We start from the raw sequence: 19,102 nt of genomic DNA on the forward strand, positions 1-19,102 counted from the left end.
TCTGTCTGTGTCAATTCTCTCCCGATACTACATCCGGTGGTGATTTTTAGTGGTGAATCAACGTGCTTTTTGGCAGATTCTGACCCACAATCCACTGCACCACAGGTCTATTGTCTTGTCAACACTCACCCAGAGGACATGGTACCAGACGGAGGTGCCTCCAAAGTCTATGTGGAAGTCTGTGTAGCTGTCCTTGACCCCCATCAGACAGTACTTCTGGACAAAGGGCTTGGGGAAGAAGGAGTCATCCGGCCAGTAGTTCTCCACCCAGGACATCTGCCGAGCCACGTCGGGAACTTCCACCAACTCCGACATCCTTAATGGTGGTTGGAAAAGGGGGGGCAAAAACGGATAATGGGGGGTTAGACTTTAATACAGTTGTCTGAATAATAAAAAAAAGACAGGCTCAAACTGTCAAACGTATTGATTAATCACTTTGAGAATAGTAAAAATAAAAATGCCTGCCACAATTTCCAAAACCTCAATGTTATCTATTCAGATTCCTAATTTTGATTTATTTTATTTCATTAACTTTGACAAAACTAAAGAATTCAATGGAATTTTGATTATGTTTTACTGACTAGAATCAGTTAAAATTGAACCACTTCACTTGTCACTTTTTAACATAATTGTCAACAAGTGTTGCAACTCTCAATAATCACAAAGTAAACTGATAGTAGATGCATGCTAAGAATGGGAGACATATTTACTACACGGTCAATACTGGTTGACATAAGTGTTTTCCGGTGGCTGACTTGTGTTTATTTAAAGTGAATCTGTGCTTCCTGAGACTCTTCCTTTAGCCAACAGAGCGAGCAGATGTTAGAGTAGCTTACTTAGTGTCAGAGAACTCCAGGCTGATGAGGTTGAGGACCTTGGGCCGATGAGACGAGGTGAAATACTTGATGAACTCGCTGAGCTTCATCTTGCTGTCCGCCTGCCGCGCCACGTCAATCACGTCGATGATTTTGTTGCCACCTAGATGGGAGATAAATACGGTTTAGTCCATGTAACATCACTACCCTGTGTTCCAATACCCATACTTTTCTGCTAGAAAAAGATTTAGGATGTCCCAATTCTCGTGGTCAGATGCAGCATGCTTGAAAATACTACATACCGGGGTGATTTTTTTTGTGGTGATATCAGAATGCTTTTTGGGCGACTGAACCACAATCCACTGCACTACAGAAGTGACGTCACATCGACGGAGCCTCTGAGTGAAAACAACCAGAGACGGGACGGATATATATATATACACAGGAGGCAAGTTCAAGGCGGGATGCTATGATGAAATAAATTAATAAAAGTATGTTCCAATTATATGCCTACTGCATGCTAACTAGATTCTTTTTATGATCAGCTGTAGTATGTACTTTGTAGAATATAAAAAAATAGAAAAGAATATACTATTTGGAACTCAGCCCTACAGTTTTTAATTGGCTACCGAGTGGGCGTGAGGGTTCACTGGGGGTCAGAGAAGCTTGCTGGCATCTCCGTGTGCTTTTAGCGATCAAGCCCTAAGGGAAACTGGCACCAATATGGCAGAGTGGGGAGGGGGTGGTACAGAGGGGGCAAGGGAGACAATCCGTCAATCTGTCCAGACGGGCAGTCCCTGAGGATAGGGGAGTGGGTGGAGGTGAGAGGGCCAGTGCATTTAACGCCTATGTGTGTGTGTGGGAGTCCTCCAGCAATAGAGGCGAATACATGTATAGATGTGAGAAAGAAGACTGAGCGTGCATGCATAGGGCGGCTTCGTGTGGTGCGTATGAGACAGAAAACAGATGCTTCAAAAAAGAAAGAGAAAGAAAAAAAAAATAGTCAAAAGCAGGGACTGGTTTGTGCACGGCTAACAGTTGGAACGCTACAAATCACACTCGGGTGACACATGGGACCGGAAGTATAGGCCCGAGAGCTGCAAGACAGCTGGTTGTTGTATTTCCCCACTCACCCCTCCCACTCACCTTTTTATTACCCCTTTGAGTGTTCTCCCACTCTACACCACACACACACACACACACACACACACACACACACAGTCACACACAAAGTCACACACACACCTCTGAGGGCCCAGCTGGCCAGCGTCTGATGACAGAGAACAGCTGGAGTAGAGGCAGTCAGTCACACCGTTGAAGAGACAAAGCTGCTCTAGAAACCACACAACGCCACGCTACAACACAAGCTCCACCAAGCCAACGGCAAGATGAAAATACCACAGCCCCAGACTACAGCTTCCTACTGTCTCGCTGTAATCACAATAACAACACCAAGTATTGTTCAAGAGGTGATGGAGATAATTGCTGCTAATTTAAAAATCAATAAGATCCCCCCCCCCCCTCATAAATCCATCATTTATTCAATATAGCACATGCAACTTTGCTATCAGCCTTGCACTGTTCATTATTCTATCACTAGCCCCTTTTACACAGCCAGTGAAAGCCGGGAATATGCCGGCCTTTCGGCCCTCCCCCCAGCTGTGTAAATGCGACAGTTGCGGAACGAGGGAAGAAAGGTGCGAGTGATCGTTCCGGGAATTTTACTACCTCGGGGGGTAGTAAGATTCCCGACACGATCAGTTCCGCCTCTCTGTTTAAATGCTCCAGCTTGTTGTTGCGGAACAGGGGGGCGTTTGACGTTCCATAGTCTACGTTCTAAACATGCGACCATGTTAGCAGTTGAAGGACGTGTGTTTAACATTAACCAAGGCGGCCTGATGTCCCGTAAAAATCACCAAATAAAAGGAACGGTGTATAATCTATCTGATCATAAGGTCCGTTGCTCAATCCAAACCCCCGCGCTTCATTTTGCAGAGTGTATGAGTCTATTTCTGCCCAGGAGAAGTTGTACAATGGAAAGCTAGGCTCGGCTAAGTAAGGGATAAAGTATAGCGAACGGGTCACTTGCTAGAAATAAAGACCGACAAACTGAAGCAGGAGCCCGACGCGCAGCGGAGGGCTCTTGTTCAGCTTGAAGGTCGACCTAGTAACGGGGGAATAGTCTGCTCGCCCCGCTAGACTGTCTGCTTCAGCTGACTGAAGGCTCCGGCTCAGCTGTTAGCCACAGAGCTACTGTTTTGCTAACACATTCCGCCGCCGCTATTATTATCCTAAGTCTGAGCGTATATCCACACTTTATTTCTGTCTACAGTAACGTGACTTCACACACTGTGTGTATGTGTATGTCTGATTGGCAGATCGCTGGCCTCACAAAGAGACTCGCTCACAACCAACCTGTCACACACACACACACAGAGGTGAAGCGGTCGGATTGATTTAGTCAGTTTGGTTAACTGTCCCAGTGATGTTGGACTCAGCGCGTAGCGAGATCAACTGGCACATCGTGGGGACAGTAAAATACGGCCCTCTTACTGCAAGCTCCAGCACTTCTGCTCTCAATTCACCGGCCATTGTTGTTGTTGTAAAGCAGCTGACCGGCGCGGCGCTAAATGTTTACGTCACACCTGACGCTGTTTACAAGCACCTCTTTCATTCCGGAGCGCTGTGTAAAAGGGACTACTGATGCGCCAGCAGGCCGGCGTTGCTTGGTTCTGTGTAAATAACACAGAAGCAAGCAAAGCCGGCATTTTGGAGTGATGTTGTTCCGTCAATATGCCGCAATCTCTGTGTAAAAGGGGCTACTGACTACAAGGATGGGGTATTGCAGAATTGACTTATTAATTTGTATGATATGCAATATAACGTAACAACATCATAAGCCAATTAGTGAGCTCAGCACTGCGTATACACACACACACACACACACACACACACACACACACACACACACACACACACACAGTAACTCATTTACATAGCGGTTCCCTATGCAAGCCTTTTGGGAAAAGTCAAAACGTTACTTCTTCTTAAGCGTTATCCAGCAGCTTCTTCAAACGGGAGGTTTTGTGTTCCCCCAGATGTGTACCGTCTGCCTGCAGTGGTAAATTATCTAGCCTGGGGTCAAAGCTGACGTTTAAATCAACTATTTCTTTTACAGACCGACTGAGCTGTACTCGGCTCTGATCTTTAGTGCAGGTGGTAAAATGGTTTGTGCGGCCCTTGTCGATCTTTAGCTTGATGTTTTCTTCATGTGTCCTCTGTATGAATGTTCAAATATGTCCACATAAAGACACCAGCATGACACAGGGTCTCACATACTATAAGAATGGTGGCTCATTAAACAATGACAAAGCTGTGGATTTTATAGTATATATTGGTGTCTTCATCAAATCTTCAATACAAGCTGTATTCATAAAGCCTCCATCATAAGACATCCACCGACCCGTCATTGAAGCTCTACCATTTGCCACCCTCTAAATTGGCTACATAACCGCTTAGACCCTCGTAAGACATAGAAAGACATGAGCATTCACTCCTGTTGCCCCCCATTGTCTTCAGACTGTAAGAAAACGTAACTGGACACCTAGTCCCCCAGTCACAACACCTGTGCCTTGGCTTATTGCTCAATAGGGCATGGGAGGGCACGGTGAAGTGAGTGTGGGGGAGTCTGTAATATGAACTTAATGATAAGGACACCAGTGGGCTTGGTAATGGGGCTTGTAACAGGAGCTGGGAAGTGGCAGGCTGGTCTTTTTCCAATAAGGAAGCATATAGTGGTCATATAGAGGCTAGTGAAAGCTTAGACCTCACTCATTTAGAACTCATCGGGCCATGGCTTGATGCCCCGATAAGTGGGTTAAAACCTCCGTGAACCTGGATAAAACCTGTCCATATTGACACACAGATGGCGCCTGCACCAGCGATGGCCACTTAGCTGGGCTTGGTGTTGGGTTGGTTTCATTAGCTTTGGAGGCAGACTGAGGAGGATACAGTGTATTCTTATCACGTAGCCTTCACCCCCCAAAGGATAAACACTAATGCGTTATTGTGAATTTGATACAACCGACGGCCACTGTTTAAACACTGCAGATCAAAGCCTGCTCAGTATTTAAGGGTGTACTATGCAGTTTAAGCAAAAGGGAAATTTGTTTACAGTCGCAGAGCTTGTTATGAGAATAAACCTTAGAAAATGTTCACTTCTCTGACACACCTCAAAGTAACATAGTGCATCTTTAAGTGTCCTTACCAACATACTGCTCCACATCTTTGACAGAGAAGGTGGGCGGTGGTAGTCTGAGCCCCAGGTCCTTCATGTCGGTGAGCGATATGGGGAAGCTGAAGCCGTGTCTCTCCAGGTACCTGGGCGTCACCTGCTCGCCTTTCATCCGCATCATTATCTCCTCCCCACTGGAACAAGATCATAATAATAGGTTCAGTCAATATCTTCTAGAATGCAATGTTCAGAAGCTACGGTGGCCTTCGAGGACAAGAAGCTATAGTTACTAAAGATGACATTATCCACCAACTGCCTCAAGTCTTCCCACAATATTAAGTAATGAGGTGAAGATGTTTTTATTCTTTAGTACTTATTCTTCATCTTCCAACAGGTGCATTTCCCCAGGACACCCACTTTATATAAAAACACGCAAGGTCGTTAAGTTTGTCCATTCTGTGCAACTGTAGAAACATGGCCGTGCACCTGCTCCTATGAAGATATAAAATGCTCATACAGAAAAATATTTTCAAATTATTATATATACATGAAATAAAATATACTTATGATTATATACACTATTTCTACCGAGCTAGTTCTGAAAAAGGCCAATTCCCTCTACACGCTGCACCTTTAACCTCTTCAGTAAAGCATAACACCAGCTTTGTAAGAACTCTTGAGGCTTGTCTTCTTTTGTGGCTGGGTGAGACAATTCACAAGTGAACATAAACATGTGTCCACATAACCATGTACCTGGCAAAGGCCCTGCTCTGGAGCTGCTTGACAAACACTGCAGTGCCGGCCTGCACTGGCTTGGATCCATCGTCTGGCTCTGTGTAGTCGTGCCTGTGCCAGTTGTTGCGCTTTTTCACTGCAACAAACAAAGACACACATCGGGAGGTTCACAGGGTTGTTTGGTTCCAATTTTGTCATTTTGGCGCAAAAGTGGTAATTTATGCCCATCACCACCACTTTTTGTAAGGATATTAATTCCCTACGCAACCCCCTGGGTGTTGACCAATCGAATCAGAGGGATTATAAGGCCATTCAATTAGCCTGGTAATGTCTGCCCTCTGAGGCTCTCCGAGGTTACCCCACCCCCCCCTCTCTTCACAAGAATAACAAAAAAAAAAAAAATCCGACTTGAGTAACACTGCAGACCGTGGCCATTTTGCCCCTGGGGTCCAATATACAAAGTGAATGGTAAAGAGAGTTAGACATGTTGATTTTAGGCAAGAGAATCAGATGACGGTGTTTGATAAATGAGATGCATGTTAGGACATAGAAAGAAGATACAAAGACAGCGTGTTCACTAATAAACAAACAGCAGGACTTACTCAGGGAGGGTCCTTGTTCGACATCACAGTTGGGACAGTGGTAGACGTCGATATCCACAGCATGATGCTCTTCTACTTGCACACAACTGGAGACAGACAGGAGACACACTGAGAACAGGTTCACACTTCTTCCAGCACACTTCGTGGAGACATTTTTATTTTAGGGGGCTGCCAAAAACAATTATAAACACCGATATATCTACAGGTTATTTTCTTTGTCTACAATAAAACAGATCTACAAGTGTGTTGTTCACAAAATGGTTATGTGACATCGATTTTTCAACAAAAAAACCTAACAATAAAAAAGTGATTTGTAGGGGGCACTAAATGTGTGGGCACCATTGAGTTCTTATGTTTGACCTGGACAAGTTTAAACAGTTTAATGACACCGTAGCTTATGTCAAACTTTGTCAAACTCTGTGTATGTTACTAGAGGAGATGTCACAGGTGTGGGATAAACAAACAACTGAGAACCAGCAAAGCACTGGGGTCTGGATAATGACCTTTGCTCTGAACTATTTTTCAAACAAATGTTCTAAAAACAGTGGCCTCTCTGTTTGTTTTTGTTTTTTTTTGCAACAGGAGGAGGACCCTTAAAGCACATTTCTAAGCCTTTGCAATAAAAAGAGTACTTCTTCCAACAGGTGCATTTACTGTGGACATCGACACTAAAAACACATTAGGTGGTTAAGTTTGTCCATAACGTGCTACTATATAAACATGGCAGTGCAACATGGCAGCCTACATGTAGATATAAAAGACTCATTCTAAAAGGTAACAACAGAAACAACAACTTTAACTTTAAGTCCATTATACACCCATTTAAACATACTTATGAATATTATATTACATTTCTGACAAAAAAATAAATTCCCTTTACACACTGCACCTTTAATAAAAAAAGTTAACACAATATCATTAGGTGAATACAGCATGCGGTCAAAACCTTGGATTAGCATCAACTGCTTGCTCAGCAGATAGTAAGATGTGTTTGTTGCAGTCTTGCATCCCCCCACCGATGACTTGTGCTACCACTACCCCCGATTGTCCAGAAACAGCCAAACCACAGGCACCAAGACACACACTATGCATTCCTCTGTTACATACCAGGGCCCCATTCCACAGCAGTATGGGTTGAACAGCAAACCCAGTTGCCATTCAGGCTGACTGGACACACCAATGGCTATTTAGAGTAAGACAAACTGCAAGCTAAGTTAAAAAGGTGGAGTCAGCGATAATGGAGAACACTTTGTCAAAATCAGTGATTATCTCCTCACGACCCACTACTTGTACTGTTTGTGCGCTGAAAATAACGCAGTGTTAATACACAACCTAGGCTCTGTAAACAAAGGATATGTAAACACAGGGGCCTTGACGCAAGCAACTAGATACTAACTGATTTATACAAAAAGTGATATTCAAAACAAGGAAGCATTATCCACAATATCTGACTCCACATTTGCTTGTCAACTTCACTTGATATCCGAGTCTGAGAACTGAAATCAAAGACCAGTTACTTTACGAGATGATATTGTATGCCCTTACATGACCCTGGAAATAACTTACATGTAATCTTAAATATTCTTCCTGAAATTCGTGACTATTTCTTAACTTTGCTGAAAACGCATATTGGCATGTCCATATCTACACACATATCACTAACTCACCAAGTAAGAAATGAACTGTATTTGACTTCTACCGTGACCGAGGCCAATGCCATTATTTCCCTTCCACTGCTTGTTCTCTTAATTGGGCTAGAAACATGCCTGCAAGCCATCTGACTTGAAACTTACAATTTGCCACATAACTTCAAACCCTCATCATCACCCCCTTCCTTTGGGCTCCAGTTAACCGTCTTCAGTTTTGATAGCTAGCACAAAGGGCATAAACAATGGGTTTTCTTGAAGATACGTCCTCTGTTTTAAAAAGGTGAACGCCTGCAGGAGGGACACAGCTAAATGGCAGCCTTAGCTATCCGCTTTGATCTACGAGTAATTGCAGGAAACTGTAAAAGGAAATAAAGCAGAGGGGGCCATTAACTCATCAGGAAGTGGTGCGCTTGTGTGAATGCTGGCCCCCAGTCACCCCTGCTGCACTCTGACAGGATATCAACAGTAGCTCCCATCTCCACTGTTTGAAACACACAACCTTTTTTTGCAATGCAAACATTTACTTGCCGAGCGCAGCACTTGTAATAAAGAAAAGCGTGTATAACTGCCAGGATTTGTACTAAGTTGCTTGAAAGGGTCATAACCGGCATTTGGTGCCTTACTAAACAAATACATTATCAACTCTACTCAGTTAGTGATAGAATAATTGCTTTGCCTTTAAAAAAAGGTTAGCAAACTATCATCACAAGAAAATTGGATCCCGGGAAACACTGAAGTTGGAATGCTACCCGAAAGGATACCGTTTCACGGTTGTTGTTTACAGCAGCAGGGACCACACTTTGGTTTACAAACAAATAGTCTCACATTTGGTCCCAGGTGCTTCAAACATTTTTGATTGATAGAATTGATACAATCATTCAATATGAAGAATTACATGTAGAGTAAATATGTTTTGTTAACTCACTGCATGGCTCTGCGAATGTAAACAAAAAGCCAGTGTGTCTAATGGCGCTTTTCCACCGCAAATGTAGCTCGACTCAACTTGGTTTGGTAGCAGCACGGGTCGTTTTCCACCGCAAATAGTACCTGCTGAACGTGGGCGGGGTCGTCGTAAGGGGCTGAAAGCCTACTCCGGAGCAAAGTAGCAGAGCAGAAATTGCGAGCAGTTGTTGCACTATTAACTGAACCAACCGCCAAAAACACGGATGAAAAATGTTTAAGAAATACCCCCCTTGTATCTGTTTGCTAAAAGAAGTAGAAGAATATTGCTACGGGCCATTAAAAGGGATGGTTGTTATCCCGATGTGTGACTCTGCCACACAGTCAGCTGTAGGGATGCGTCACGTACATCCCTATGCACGTAAACACGGGCATGATGAAGTTGACTGTTTAGTGCTTGTTTCAGGATACGTGTTTTCAAATGCAAGCCGCGTGTCTCAGCCTGAATATTTTATTGAGGTAATCAGTTCAGTCCGAGGCTTGTAATGTAATCGCTCGCTATCATGTCTGTCCCAGCTGGCTACTATTAGCCTAGCTGCTAGCTGCCCTACATGTCTCCTCTCATATGATAAGTAACTTCCCCAACAACCAACACTGGGTGAGCTTAGCGGATATATGGAAAATAAATTCAGATCTGTGATGCAAATCAAATGAAAGAGAGCCAGAGAAGGCTGCACGCGGCGTAAATACACTCAAAAGTCCCGGAGAGTTGGGGAGAATAAACAACAGAATGAAGCCGGTAGTCTCTGGCCACTGATTGGCCAGACAATAGTCTCTGGCCAATCAGTGGCCGGCCGTCTGCCGACGTCACCTTTTAGCATCGGCTCAGCTCGCTTGGAACCTAGAGCGAGGCGATACCAAAAAAGCAGCCGCTACGTGGTACCAGGTACCATGAAATTGCGGTGGAAAAGCCAAAAATGCGAGTTGAGTCGAGTCGAGTCGAGCTGATACCATGCGGTGGAAAAGCGCCAATAGTAATCTTAGCTTTTCCCCTCCAAACAGTCATGGAATAAACCATCATAAAATGGCACTAAAAGCTAGTGATGACCAACAACAACAATACCGCTGCGTAGTGCCTGGCTGTAGTATTATAAAGCCTAGCTCATGTATCAGGAATCTTGGTTCAAACATGTGGCAGTTCGCTTGGGGGGGGGGGGGGGGAAGCATGAGTCATGTCTTTCTGCCGCCAGCCAGGGTTGGTTGAGACGTGCGAGAGTGGGCGCACACGCACAGCTAAGAGGAGGTGACACATTTTGTCCCCGTCTCACTTTGGTTCTTTTTCCTTTTTATGTAACAGTGGACCGGACGCAGTGGGAAAAATGCATGGCACGGTGCCACATACGCCACACACATACACTGCTGACCTGAATCGACCTGTGTGTCACCTGCTGCAATGATTACAACCTAACAAGAGTAGACGCACACGCTCGTAAAAACTGCGTCAGACTGTGAGATAGAGAATGTAAGAATAGGGGAGGGGGGCTCAGCTGAGAGGGAAAGAGGGGCCAAGTATTTCCTACCGCCTTGCCCGGGCTTGATCATGTATTGCATAATCGCAAAAACTGGTGAGTGTGCAAACTGCAAAGAGTTCTTGAACTGACGTGGGCATCATTTGCTTCAGAAAAGCAAATCAGACGTGGGATCAGATTGAAGATAAAAAAAGAAATGTATACTTAGACCATCTTTAAAACTTAAGGAGAGACACTGCAGGCAAAAACATCTGAATATTTCACTATGCAACAATCTTCAACAGCCATAGTTTCTTATTTAATACTCTTTAAACAAATTATGAACGTATCCCTACCTATTCAACTGCAGTGTGTTGCCTTAATAAGATTGAGCTATCATATGTTTTAGGACAACAACAGAGCATATTGTGATAGACTGTGGGGACAGGGAGTACAGTCCATATGTCTCACGTCGACAAAAACAAAAAAGAAGCTAGCCCTATTCAGACTGGAGTTTTTTTTTCTATTTCTATGACGCCACTGCAGTAGATTACCAAGCCAAACATCCCTTCCTGAATGAGAGATGTGTGTACTTGGATAAAGCCCTCTTTTGCCATCAACACAACAGTCCCTCTCCTTCTCCACTTCCTCTCATCAAGGGCCTCCTTCCTGTGTGACTGAGAGGGGCTTATTCATTAGGCCGCGCACTGTGAGGGCTTCATTGTCCTCCATGATCGCCAGAAAAACACAATGCCTCGGGGCGGGCCATCTCCATTATTTTAAGCCCTAAATAACCCCCTGCTCTGCATGGGGTGGTGACACGCCCACATTAGGGTGAACTGACAGATTCCCCTAATGGATGATGGTAGAGACAGAGAGACAGATAGGCCTTTCACACCAAAATGAACCAAGAGTCAGTTCCAGGCTGGTGTTGGGGTCAGTTCAAAACTGGTTACAGCCTTATCCCAGTTATGAACCGGTTGGTTTCACATCGACCGGAGACAGCCATGGAGCCGGCAAGAGAGCAACGTCATGACGTCACTGTAAACGTGTGTGTACGTCACCCGACGCCGCTGCTCTTGTGGCTAACGCTAAAGCTACCGCTAGCTTTAAGCACAACAACAGCGGCGAATACGTCTTATTTTTACACTTGTTGGCTCTTGCTTTGCTTTCTTAAGCAAACAGGACCCATACAGCGTATTCTCGCCGGTCAATTTGATCGCTACGTTCGGTAATTATGTTATGTTTACGTCTCGTAGTAGCGGTGTTTTTAAATATGGCGGGCATGAGGTTTGAGTTGCTCTGGTTGGTCAGGATAATCCCTCCCCCAACCGTTCGCGCAAGCAGTTCTTATCAAACCCTGCTCAATCCTGGGGTATGAGTTCCCCCGGTTTTTACGGCCCGGAGCAGGCTCTCTGGCGGTGTGAAACCAAAACACTGGCTCTAACTCCGAACAAGCCCAGAACTAGCTCCGATTTTGCGGCGGTGTGAAAGGCCTAAGAGAGAGAGAGAGAGAGAGAGAGAGAGAGGAGATGAGGGCAGTTAAACACACCTGGCTATCTTTATCTGACCCAGAGGAGCACCTGACTCCTCCGGCTCTTTTCCTTTACGCACTCAGCCGAAGCTTACATAAACAGTGTGTGGGGGGTGGGGGTCTTGGGCAGGGGTAACAGCCACTGAGCCCTAACAGATGGGATAGGGAGATGACATTTTGGAATCACTGCTGGTTAAAAAGGTGGAGTCAGTGATTCTGGAGAATGCTTGTTGTCAACATCAATTTGTCAAAATCAGTGAATATCTCCTCACGATCCGCTACCTGTCCATTCTGTGTGTGAGTTGAAACAAAAGCTGGTGTTAATACACAGCCTAGGCTCTGTAAGTAAAAGGGTATGTAAACAAAGGTGGCTAGCAACATGCCCAACATAGCTAGCAATATGCCTGTTTACAGAGCCTAGGCTGTGTGTTTTAACAGCAGATTTTTTTCAACACACACATAAAGCACGTGCAGGTAGTGTGCCGCGGCCCGCGAGGATATCTTCACCGAGTGATTTTGACAAACAAGCATTTTCCAGAATCGCTGACTCCACCTTTAAAATCATTTCACCTATAGCTAAGCGAGCCAACTTGTGTGCAGTAGTTAGAGCTTGAAGGAGGGCCGTGGTGGGTCTCTCTGTGAAGTCAGCCAGTAAACAACAGAAAGAGGATCACTTTGTTGTTTATGGGCGTCAGGGAGCCCACGGGGAGATTTTAACAACTTAATTGTTTTTGGTGCAGGTTGAGTTGCCTTGAGGGCTCCGTATAGCGCTGGACTGGGGCTCTGCTTTCACACATGTCTTCAACATGCTTGTCCTAAGGGCCCCCCAGTGCCCCCCCCCCCCACCCCTTGTAAAAACCTACACAGTCATCAGTCTTCTTGTGTGACTTGTCTGCTTCTGAAATACATCAACCAAACACACTGCATCTGAACTCGCCTGAGGACTCTGAGTGACTTATGGTCCTCTTTCGACGCTTTTCCATAAGCATTTGTTTATCGTAAATTAGCTTCGAGTGTTCTTGTAAACAGACTAGTGTTAACCTTTTAGTACCTGGACATGTTTCGACTGCTCGCTTCAAGGTACTAAAAGTCAATACTACTCTGTGTATACAAGAACATTCGAGTTAATTTATCAAGTTAGACTAAATTTATATTTTTTGATTATTGTTTACCATAAGAAGAAAACTGTTTCAAAAAGGATTCCAATAACAGTAATACATAGTATATTTTAGCCAGTGTTAAGACTTTTGGAATACTATAGCGAGATATTTCTGAATTAAGCATCACATTTATGGCAGAACAAACAGCCATATCTTTAATATCATAATTCAATCTGACTGATAATCGATACATGAGGCTGTTGACCCCTAATCAACATTGATCACGCGTTAAGTAAAGCAGCTTTCCCTGCCCCCCAAGAGACTGCCTTTGCTAAATGCTAATGAATGTAAACATAGCTTTTATAACGGAGCTCTTTACTTTGGCTAATGAACTTATCAGACATCTAAACAGATGACCTGAAACATCTCTTTAGTGGACAACAACAGTGGTAAAAAAGAAGAAGAAGGAACTATTCCTCTTATGCATCCGTCCACTTAGTGTAAACACTAAAAAGCCACTCTGTAAAAGGCTATCCATCTCTCTTTAGCGTGCTCACACTCTGTGCGACATTGACGGATCGCACGTTGAACTTGGCTAGCCGGAGCGCTCATCCATCACTCCCCCTGCTCTGTCCCCATTGAGTTGGCCTATCGGCGCCCCATTACCGTCTATATGCAGAGTCAGACAACCAGCTTACAGAAGTGCCTCGACACCTACCACCATGTATGTAAACCCCCTGTGATCTGACTTGACCCAGTGAGGATTTACAGCACAATGGAGTGTTGACGTAAATTGGCATCTTGGAAGAAGTGAGTGGAAATAATCTTGTTTACAGAAGCAGGTCATTTAATTAGGTCAGGCTCTAAATGGTAAACAACAAACTAAAGTTCAGACTAACATTTGTAACAAAAAAAAGAGACTAACACTAGTAGTGGGTTTTGGGGAGCTAAATGAGTCATCCAGGGCAGTTTTTGGGTAGAAGATTGAGAATTCGTATTATAAGATGCTTCAGATGAAACTATTTGTGAAGAATATCCAGTCCTCCAGCCCCTATTAGGAAGATTGGGTATCAGTCATAGCATAGCTGAGCCCCATTAAGAACCATAACCTTAAACAAGTGAAGTCGGGGGCGCCTTTAGCTCAGTTGGTAAGGCGTCCCCCTCCCGGGCCGGGCCCAGCAGCAGACCCGGGTTCGATTCCCACCCGCGGTCGTTCTCTGCATGTCACTCCCCTCTCTGCCCCATTTCACTTCTGTCTCTCTGTACTATCAATAAAGCATAAAAATGCCCAAAAAATATCTTAAAAAAAAACAAAAAAAAAAACAAGTGAAGTCAGCGATTCTGGAGAACACTTGTCAAAATCAGTGAGTATTTCCTCGTGATCTGCTACCTGTCCGCTGAAAAACAATCTACTATTAATACATCTATCTAGTGTTAATACGCAGCCTAGGCATTGTAAACAGGTATGTAAACAAAGTGGCTTGCTTACCCACCGTTGCTAGCAACATACCACTTTACAGAGCCTAGGCCATGTATACTATTAACGCCAATTTGTTTTCAGCGCACACACAGTATGGAGCAGGTAGGCCATGTGTGTCAATATCGCACAAGCACTTTAGAGCACCTTATCCAGACAAATGTATGTCTTTTATTTATTTCCAGTTACTTCGCTGATTACAACTGTGACGCAGATAAACCCCAAAGTGTTCACATTAAAGTCCCAACTCATTTAGCCGATCCGTGCACTGAGATGATTGAAGGTACAGGTGATGGAAAACAGGACACTTTCCAAGGAGTTGAGGCAGCCGGACAAAAAGTCCACGACGCACATACGGCAATTTAGCTAGCAGCACATTACACAAACAAACATCTGCCACCATCCACCACGGCCAGAGAATATTCCCTTCAATTCTGGCGGGCCTCGTGGGAAAGAGGCAGGAAATGTGGCTGTTTTTGGATCTTTTCTGGTGTTTGTCTCTAAGTGTGTGTGTGTGTATCTGCTTATTAGTCATCAATGGGGGAAGCTCCAACATTTTGTTCCTATTCTTGTTGGCACATGACACACACACACACACACACACACACACACACACACACACACACACACAGTCAGTCTTTTTGGCTCTGACACGCCACACATTCTGGCAGGCACGTTTTTTTGGCAGCGACGTGCACGCGGTTACGCAATCAAATCATGGCTTCTTCCGTCATTTCGACACGAGCGAAAAAACAGATTATTGTATTTCAGAAATAGTTGCCGTGGAGATGCGCCCACACACAGGCTGATTCAAAAGCACAGAAGAATTGGACAAGTTTGGTCTGGAGTCGAGACAACTGACATGGTGCCACAAAGACAAAACAAATGATAGTTAAGAAGTCAAGTCTTGATGGTGTTTACCTGCACCTAAAACACAACATAGCAACATATTTGACAACAGAGAATTTAAGACAGTGTTCTTGATCTCCAAAAGGTAAAAAGTATACAACTAACTAAGGCCACTTTGCCACCCCACATCAATATGTTGTGAGCATGACCCCAAAAGCATAGGGTGCTCATGGGAATATTTGGGTGTGGACCAAAGCGGGTATGACTAAAATCTGACATTTTAAGCCATTCATGCTCAGACACAACAAAAAGGGTTTTGTTACACAATAATAAAAAAAATCCCCGATTAATGCTTTGACATCCACCCTTCCACCCACGCAAGCCGTGAATCATCAAAAGCCTCAATAACACCCATTTGTAATGAGGACAGGCCATTTAAAAAGAAATATGAGGAGAAATAGGACAAAAACTAACGTGTATAGGCAATAAAGAGGCATGTTGTGTGCCATCCTTTTTACCTTTAAATAATCCCCACTAATAATGTTGACCGCTAGAGGTCCTCTGCCATGTGCCTCCTCTGCCTGAAAGGGGGATTTAAATTTCTCAAGCTGTCAATCAAAAGCCCGACCATAACAAGCTCCTTGTTCTCTACGATTTACTCTCCAATAAACTTAAACCCCTTGAGATAAAAAAAATTATAATAATTAAATATTAAACAAATCAAGCACATCTGGATTTTTTTTTAAATAATTGAAAATAGAATTATTAACTAACAAGATATAAAATAACAATGACCTAAAGATTGCGTTCACTCCAAACAAAAGGAAGTTGTTGATAAAATGCAGGTTATGCGATTAAGTTGAAAGCACGTGTAAAAGCTTGCCCTGCAGTTGCCATTACCTTGAATAACCTGACTTGCGGAGCCAGATCGCGAGCTTGGAATCACACTCACACACACACACTGGTATACACAATGACTATTTTCGCTGGTCTTTAATTCAATGGAGCAGTAGCTAAACAATAAACATTGAATTTATCTTGAGTGATTACAAGGAGATGTGTAAACAAACAGCCTTTGTGTGTCACGGTGACCCCACCAAGCTTGTGATCACTCAGATAGACTGACACAGTTCTCCGATGCTGATAGATCCGCGTATTAGTGGATAAAAACTATTTGCTATGGGCTATATTTGAGTCAATAGCGATGATTATCGGCATTATCACAAAGAGCGGGTAAAAGTAATATGTTTTAGTCCCATTTTATGAACAATGGACAAGATTGAAGCTCATATTAAAGGAATACACGCCACTTTTCTTCCGTAAAGTCGTGTCAATAGACGGGTTTAAAACCCCCGTCGCCCACCGCTACCGCTAGCAAGCTAAATAAGCTAACACCGCTCAGATAACCGTCGCCTTTTCTCAATAAACACTCAGTGGTTGTCGCTTCCAGCGGACCACACACATAAAGGACATTATAGCCGACATACCTGCCGTGAAACCAGTCTTTACAGATGTCGCACTCGATCATAAACCGGCTCACATCGTAGGGCTGCCGGCAGACACAGTACAGCGGGGCCGCCGCCATCTTCCTACTGTCCCCAAACAACGCAGGAATGAAGCGGGGCGGGGATTTAAACCCCCGTCCGGAAACACCCGAGCGGGGGAGCCGAGCGCACACGAGGTCCTCCGTGGTTCGAGGCAATCCCACCTCTTACGTCAGTTTCCAAATGATCCATTTCCATGAGGGCACACACGCTAACAATAGACACAAACTTTTTTCCGACAATGGACTGACATCACATAATGCTTTTAATTTGCCAATGTTACTGTCTTTCTTGCCTACTAGGCCTACTGAATTTAAAAAAAATGTTACAGCCTAAGGAAAATAGTTACCCTGATATAGGCTATAAAATCAATAAGATATCATAAATAGTATATTATTATTTTAAATGACCATAATTTAAGTTAAAACGTTTATTTATGTAGCCCACATTTATAATTGTTAGGCTATATTGATATATTCCACTGGCTGTATTCATTGAATAGATTTAAAATGTATCATCATCACATAGGCCTACTAGAAGTTTATCTTGAATTATTATCCACAACAGAAGATTTTAACAAAATACACCAATATAACCAATGTGCATGAATGAGTAAAGGATAGGCAGACTTTTAAAAGTAATTTATGTATGTAATGAGGGTAGGCTATAAAAATAAGTTGTTAAATATTCTCAATTTCACTCAATATTGCTGACCAAAATGAAAATAAAAAACAAAGATGTTTTCAAACCCTTCAAAACGTGTTTTAGCTGACTCCAACTGACATTAAAAGTGCCGCATCAGCATTGACTTATCAATAGCCATATAGATGCAGCTGATGATGACATAAAGAAAAGATAAAGTATTGTGTCACTGTCACACAATCAAAAGCTGCTTGCTTTTCTCAGCAGCATACTTTATATGCACAATCGCATTGTTTATCTTCCTTGTGGTCTAACGCATCTCCTTAGCAAAAAAATCGAACAAAACAGGTTCCTCTGGTAATGGTCTGGTAGACACTGGGGAGGAGCAGAAAAACCCAAACACAATATCCAGCCAGCCCCTTGGTATGTCTCCATGGAGCGTGTCTGACATGCCCTATGTGATTGTGTGCTGAATAGCAATGGGACCACCGACCCACAGCTTGATCTGTGAGCTGACAGCACCCATCCCCCCACACGCCCATCTGTGCTGCATGCTCTGCAACTCTGCATAGGCAAGCAGGCCTTGGTGCAAGCAGCAAAAGACACATGTGATTCACCCAGTTTCATTTGCAGATCTCTCGAGCTGAATACTTTTTTTCTGTGTGCATTCTCAGCCTGCAAGAATATTGTAAACATCTCCTTTGTCCCCAGGGTGATAATAGCAGCCCTGCACCTCTTGTGGTTTTGGTTGTAGTAGATCATTATCTTCTTGGTCTTAACATTAGGTTTTCTCTCTCTGGTATACAGCCCCAGTCTGAAGCTAAATGTATGGCATCCACCACATGTCTGCAAACACACTCCTCCTGGAAGTTAATTATCCCTTCTAAGTGGAGGTCAGTGCTTCTTAAGATGGGTGTGTTTAGCTACTGATGAATGGTCACAAAGACTTATGCTGTGTTAACCATAGATAGTATATAACTAACTGTAACAGGCCAGTTTAAACAACGTGAAAAAAAGAGAGAGTTTAACTACCACTTATGTCTCATCATTGGAATGGTTTATGGTTACACAAATAATGTTCCATAATTAATAATACAAATAATACATACATAAATACATATTTGAAACAATGCTTTGTTCAAATCATTATCAAAATAGCTGTCTTTTGATTTGCCGTCAACTGCTAGTAAATTGATCTATCATTTAAGCTGTACTCCTACATTTTGTTGGGTAGTTATCAAAAAATCATATTTTAAAAGTTCTTTGTCTATTTTGTTTGCAAACATGCAGGCCTATATTGGTAAAGTTATTTCTAAAGCTGTCAGATAAATGTGAAGTAAAAGGGGCATTAAAAGAGAATACAGGTACAAGTGACTCAACTTGTACTGTGGTCAATGTAATCAGTTACTTTAAACATGACTATGTATAAAAAGGTGTACATTTTTAGTATTAAAGCGCCACCTGCTGTCTCAATAGCGACATTGTTCGCGGCGCATTCACGCTGTGCGCGGCG

General features: G+C 43.5%; 1 protein-coding gene across 1 annotated transcript in view; it reads right to left on the reverse strand.

The window, feature by feature from the left end:
* The window catches only part of kdm7aa (lysine (K)-specific demethylase 7Aa), a 28,268-nt gene extending 11,241 nt beyond the window's left edge, over positions 1-17,027 (reverse strand). Inside the window, exons 1-6 of the mRNA XM_080051152.1 lie at positions 16,891-17,027; positions 6,387-6,472; positions 5,803-5,920; positions 5,083-5,243; positions 837-978; positions 130-316 (exon numbers count right to left, since the gene is read on the reverse strand). Of these exons, the coding sequence (XP_079907278.1) occupies positions 130-316; positions 837-978; positions 5,083-5,243; positions 5,803-5,920; positions 6,387-6,472; positions 16,891-16,988 (792 nt within the window). The 5' untranslated portion in view covers positions 16,989-17,027. The remainder of the gene's footprint in view (positions 1-129; positions 317-836; positions 979-5,082; positions 5,244-5,802; positions 5,921-6,386; positions 6,473-16,890) is intronic.
* Positions 17,028-19,102: the final 2,075 nt, after the last annotated feature.

This window comes from Ammodytes marinus, assembly GCF_949987685.1.
Source record: "Ammodytes marinus genome assembly, chromosome: 22".
Lineage (NCBI taxonomy): Eukaryota > Metazoa > Chordata > Actinopteri > Uranoscopiformes > Ammodytidae > Ammodytes > Ammodytes marinus.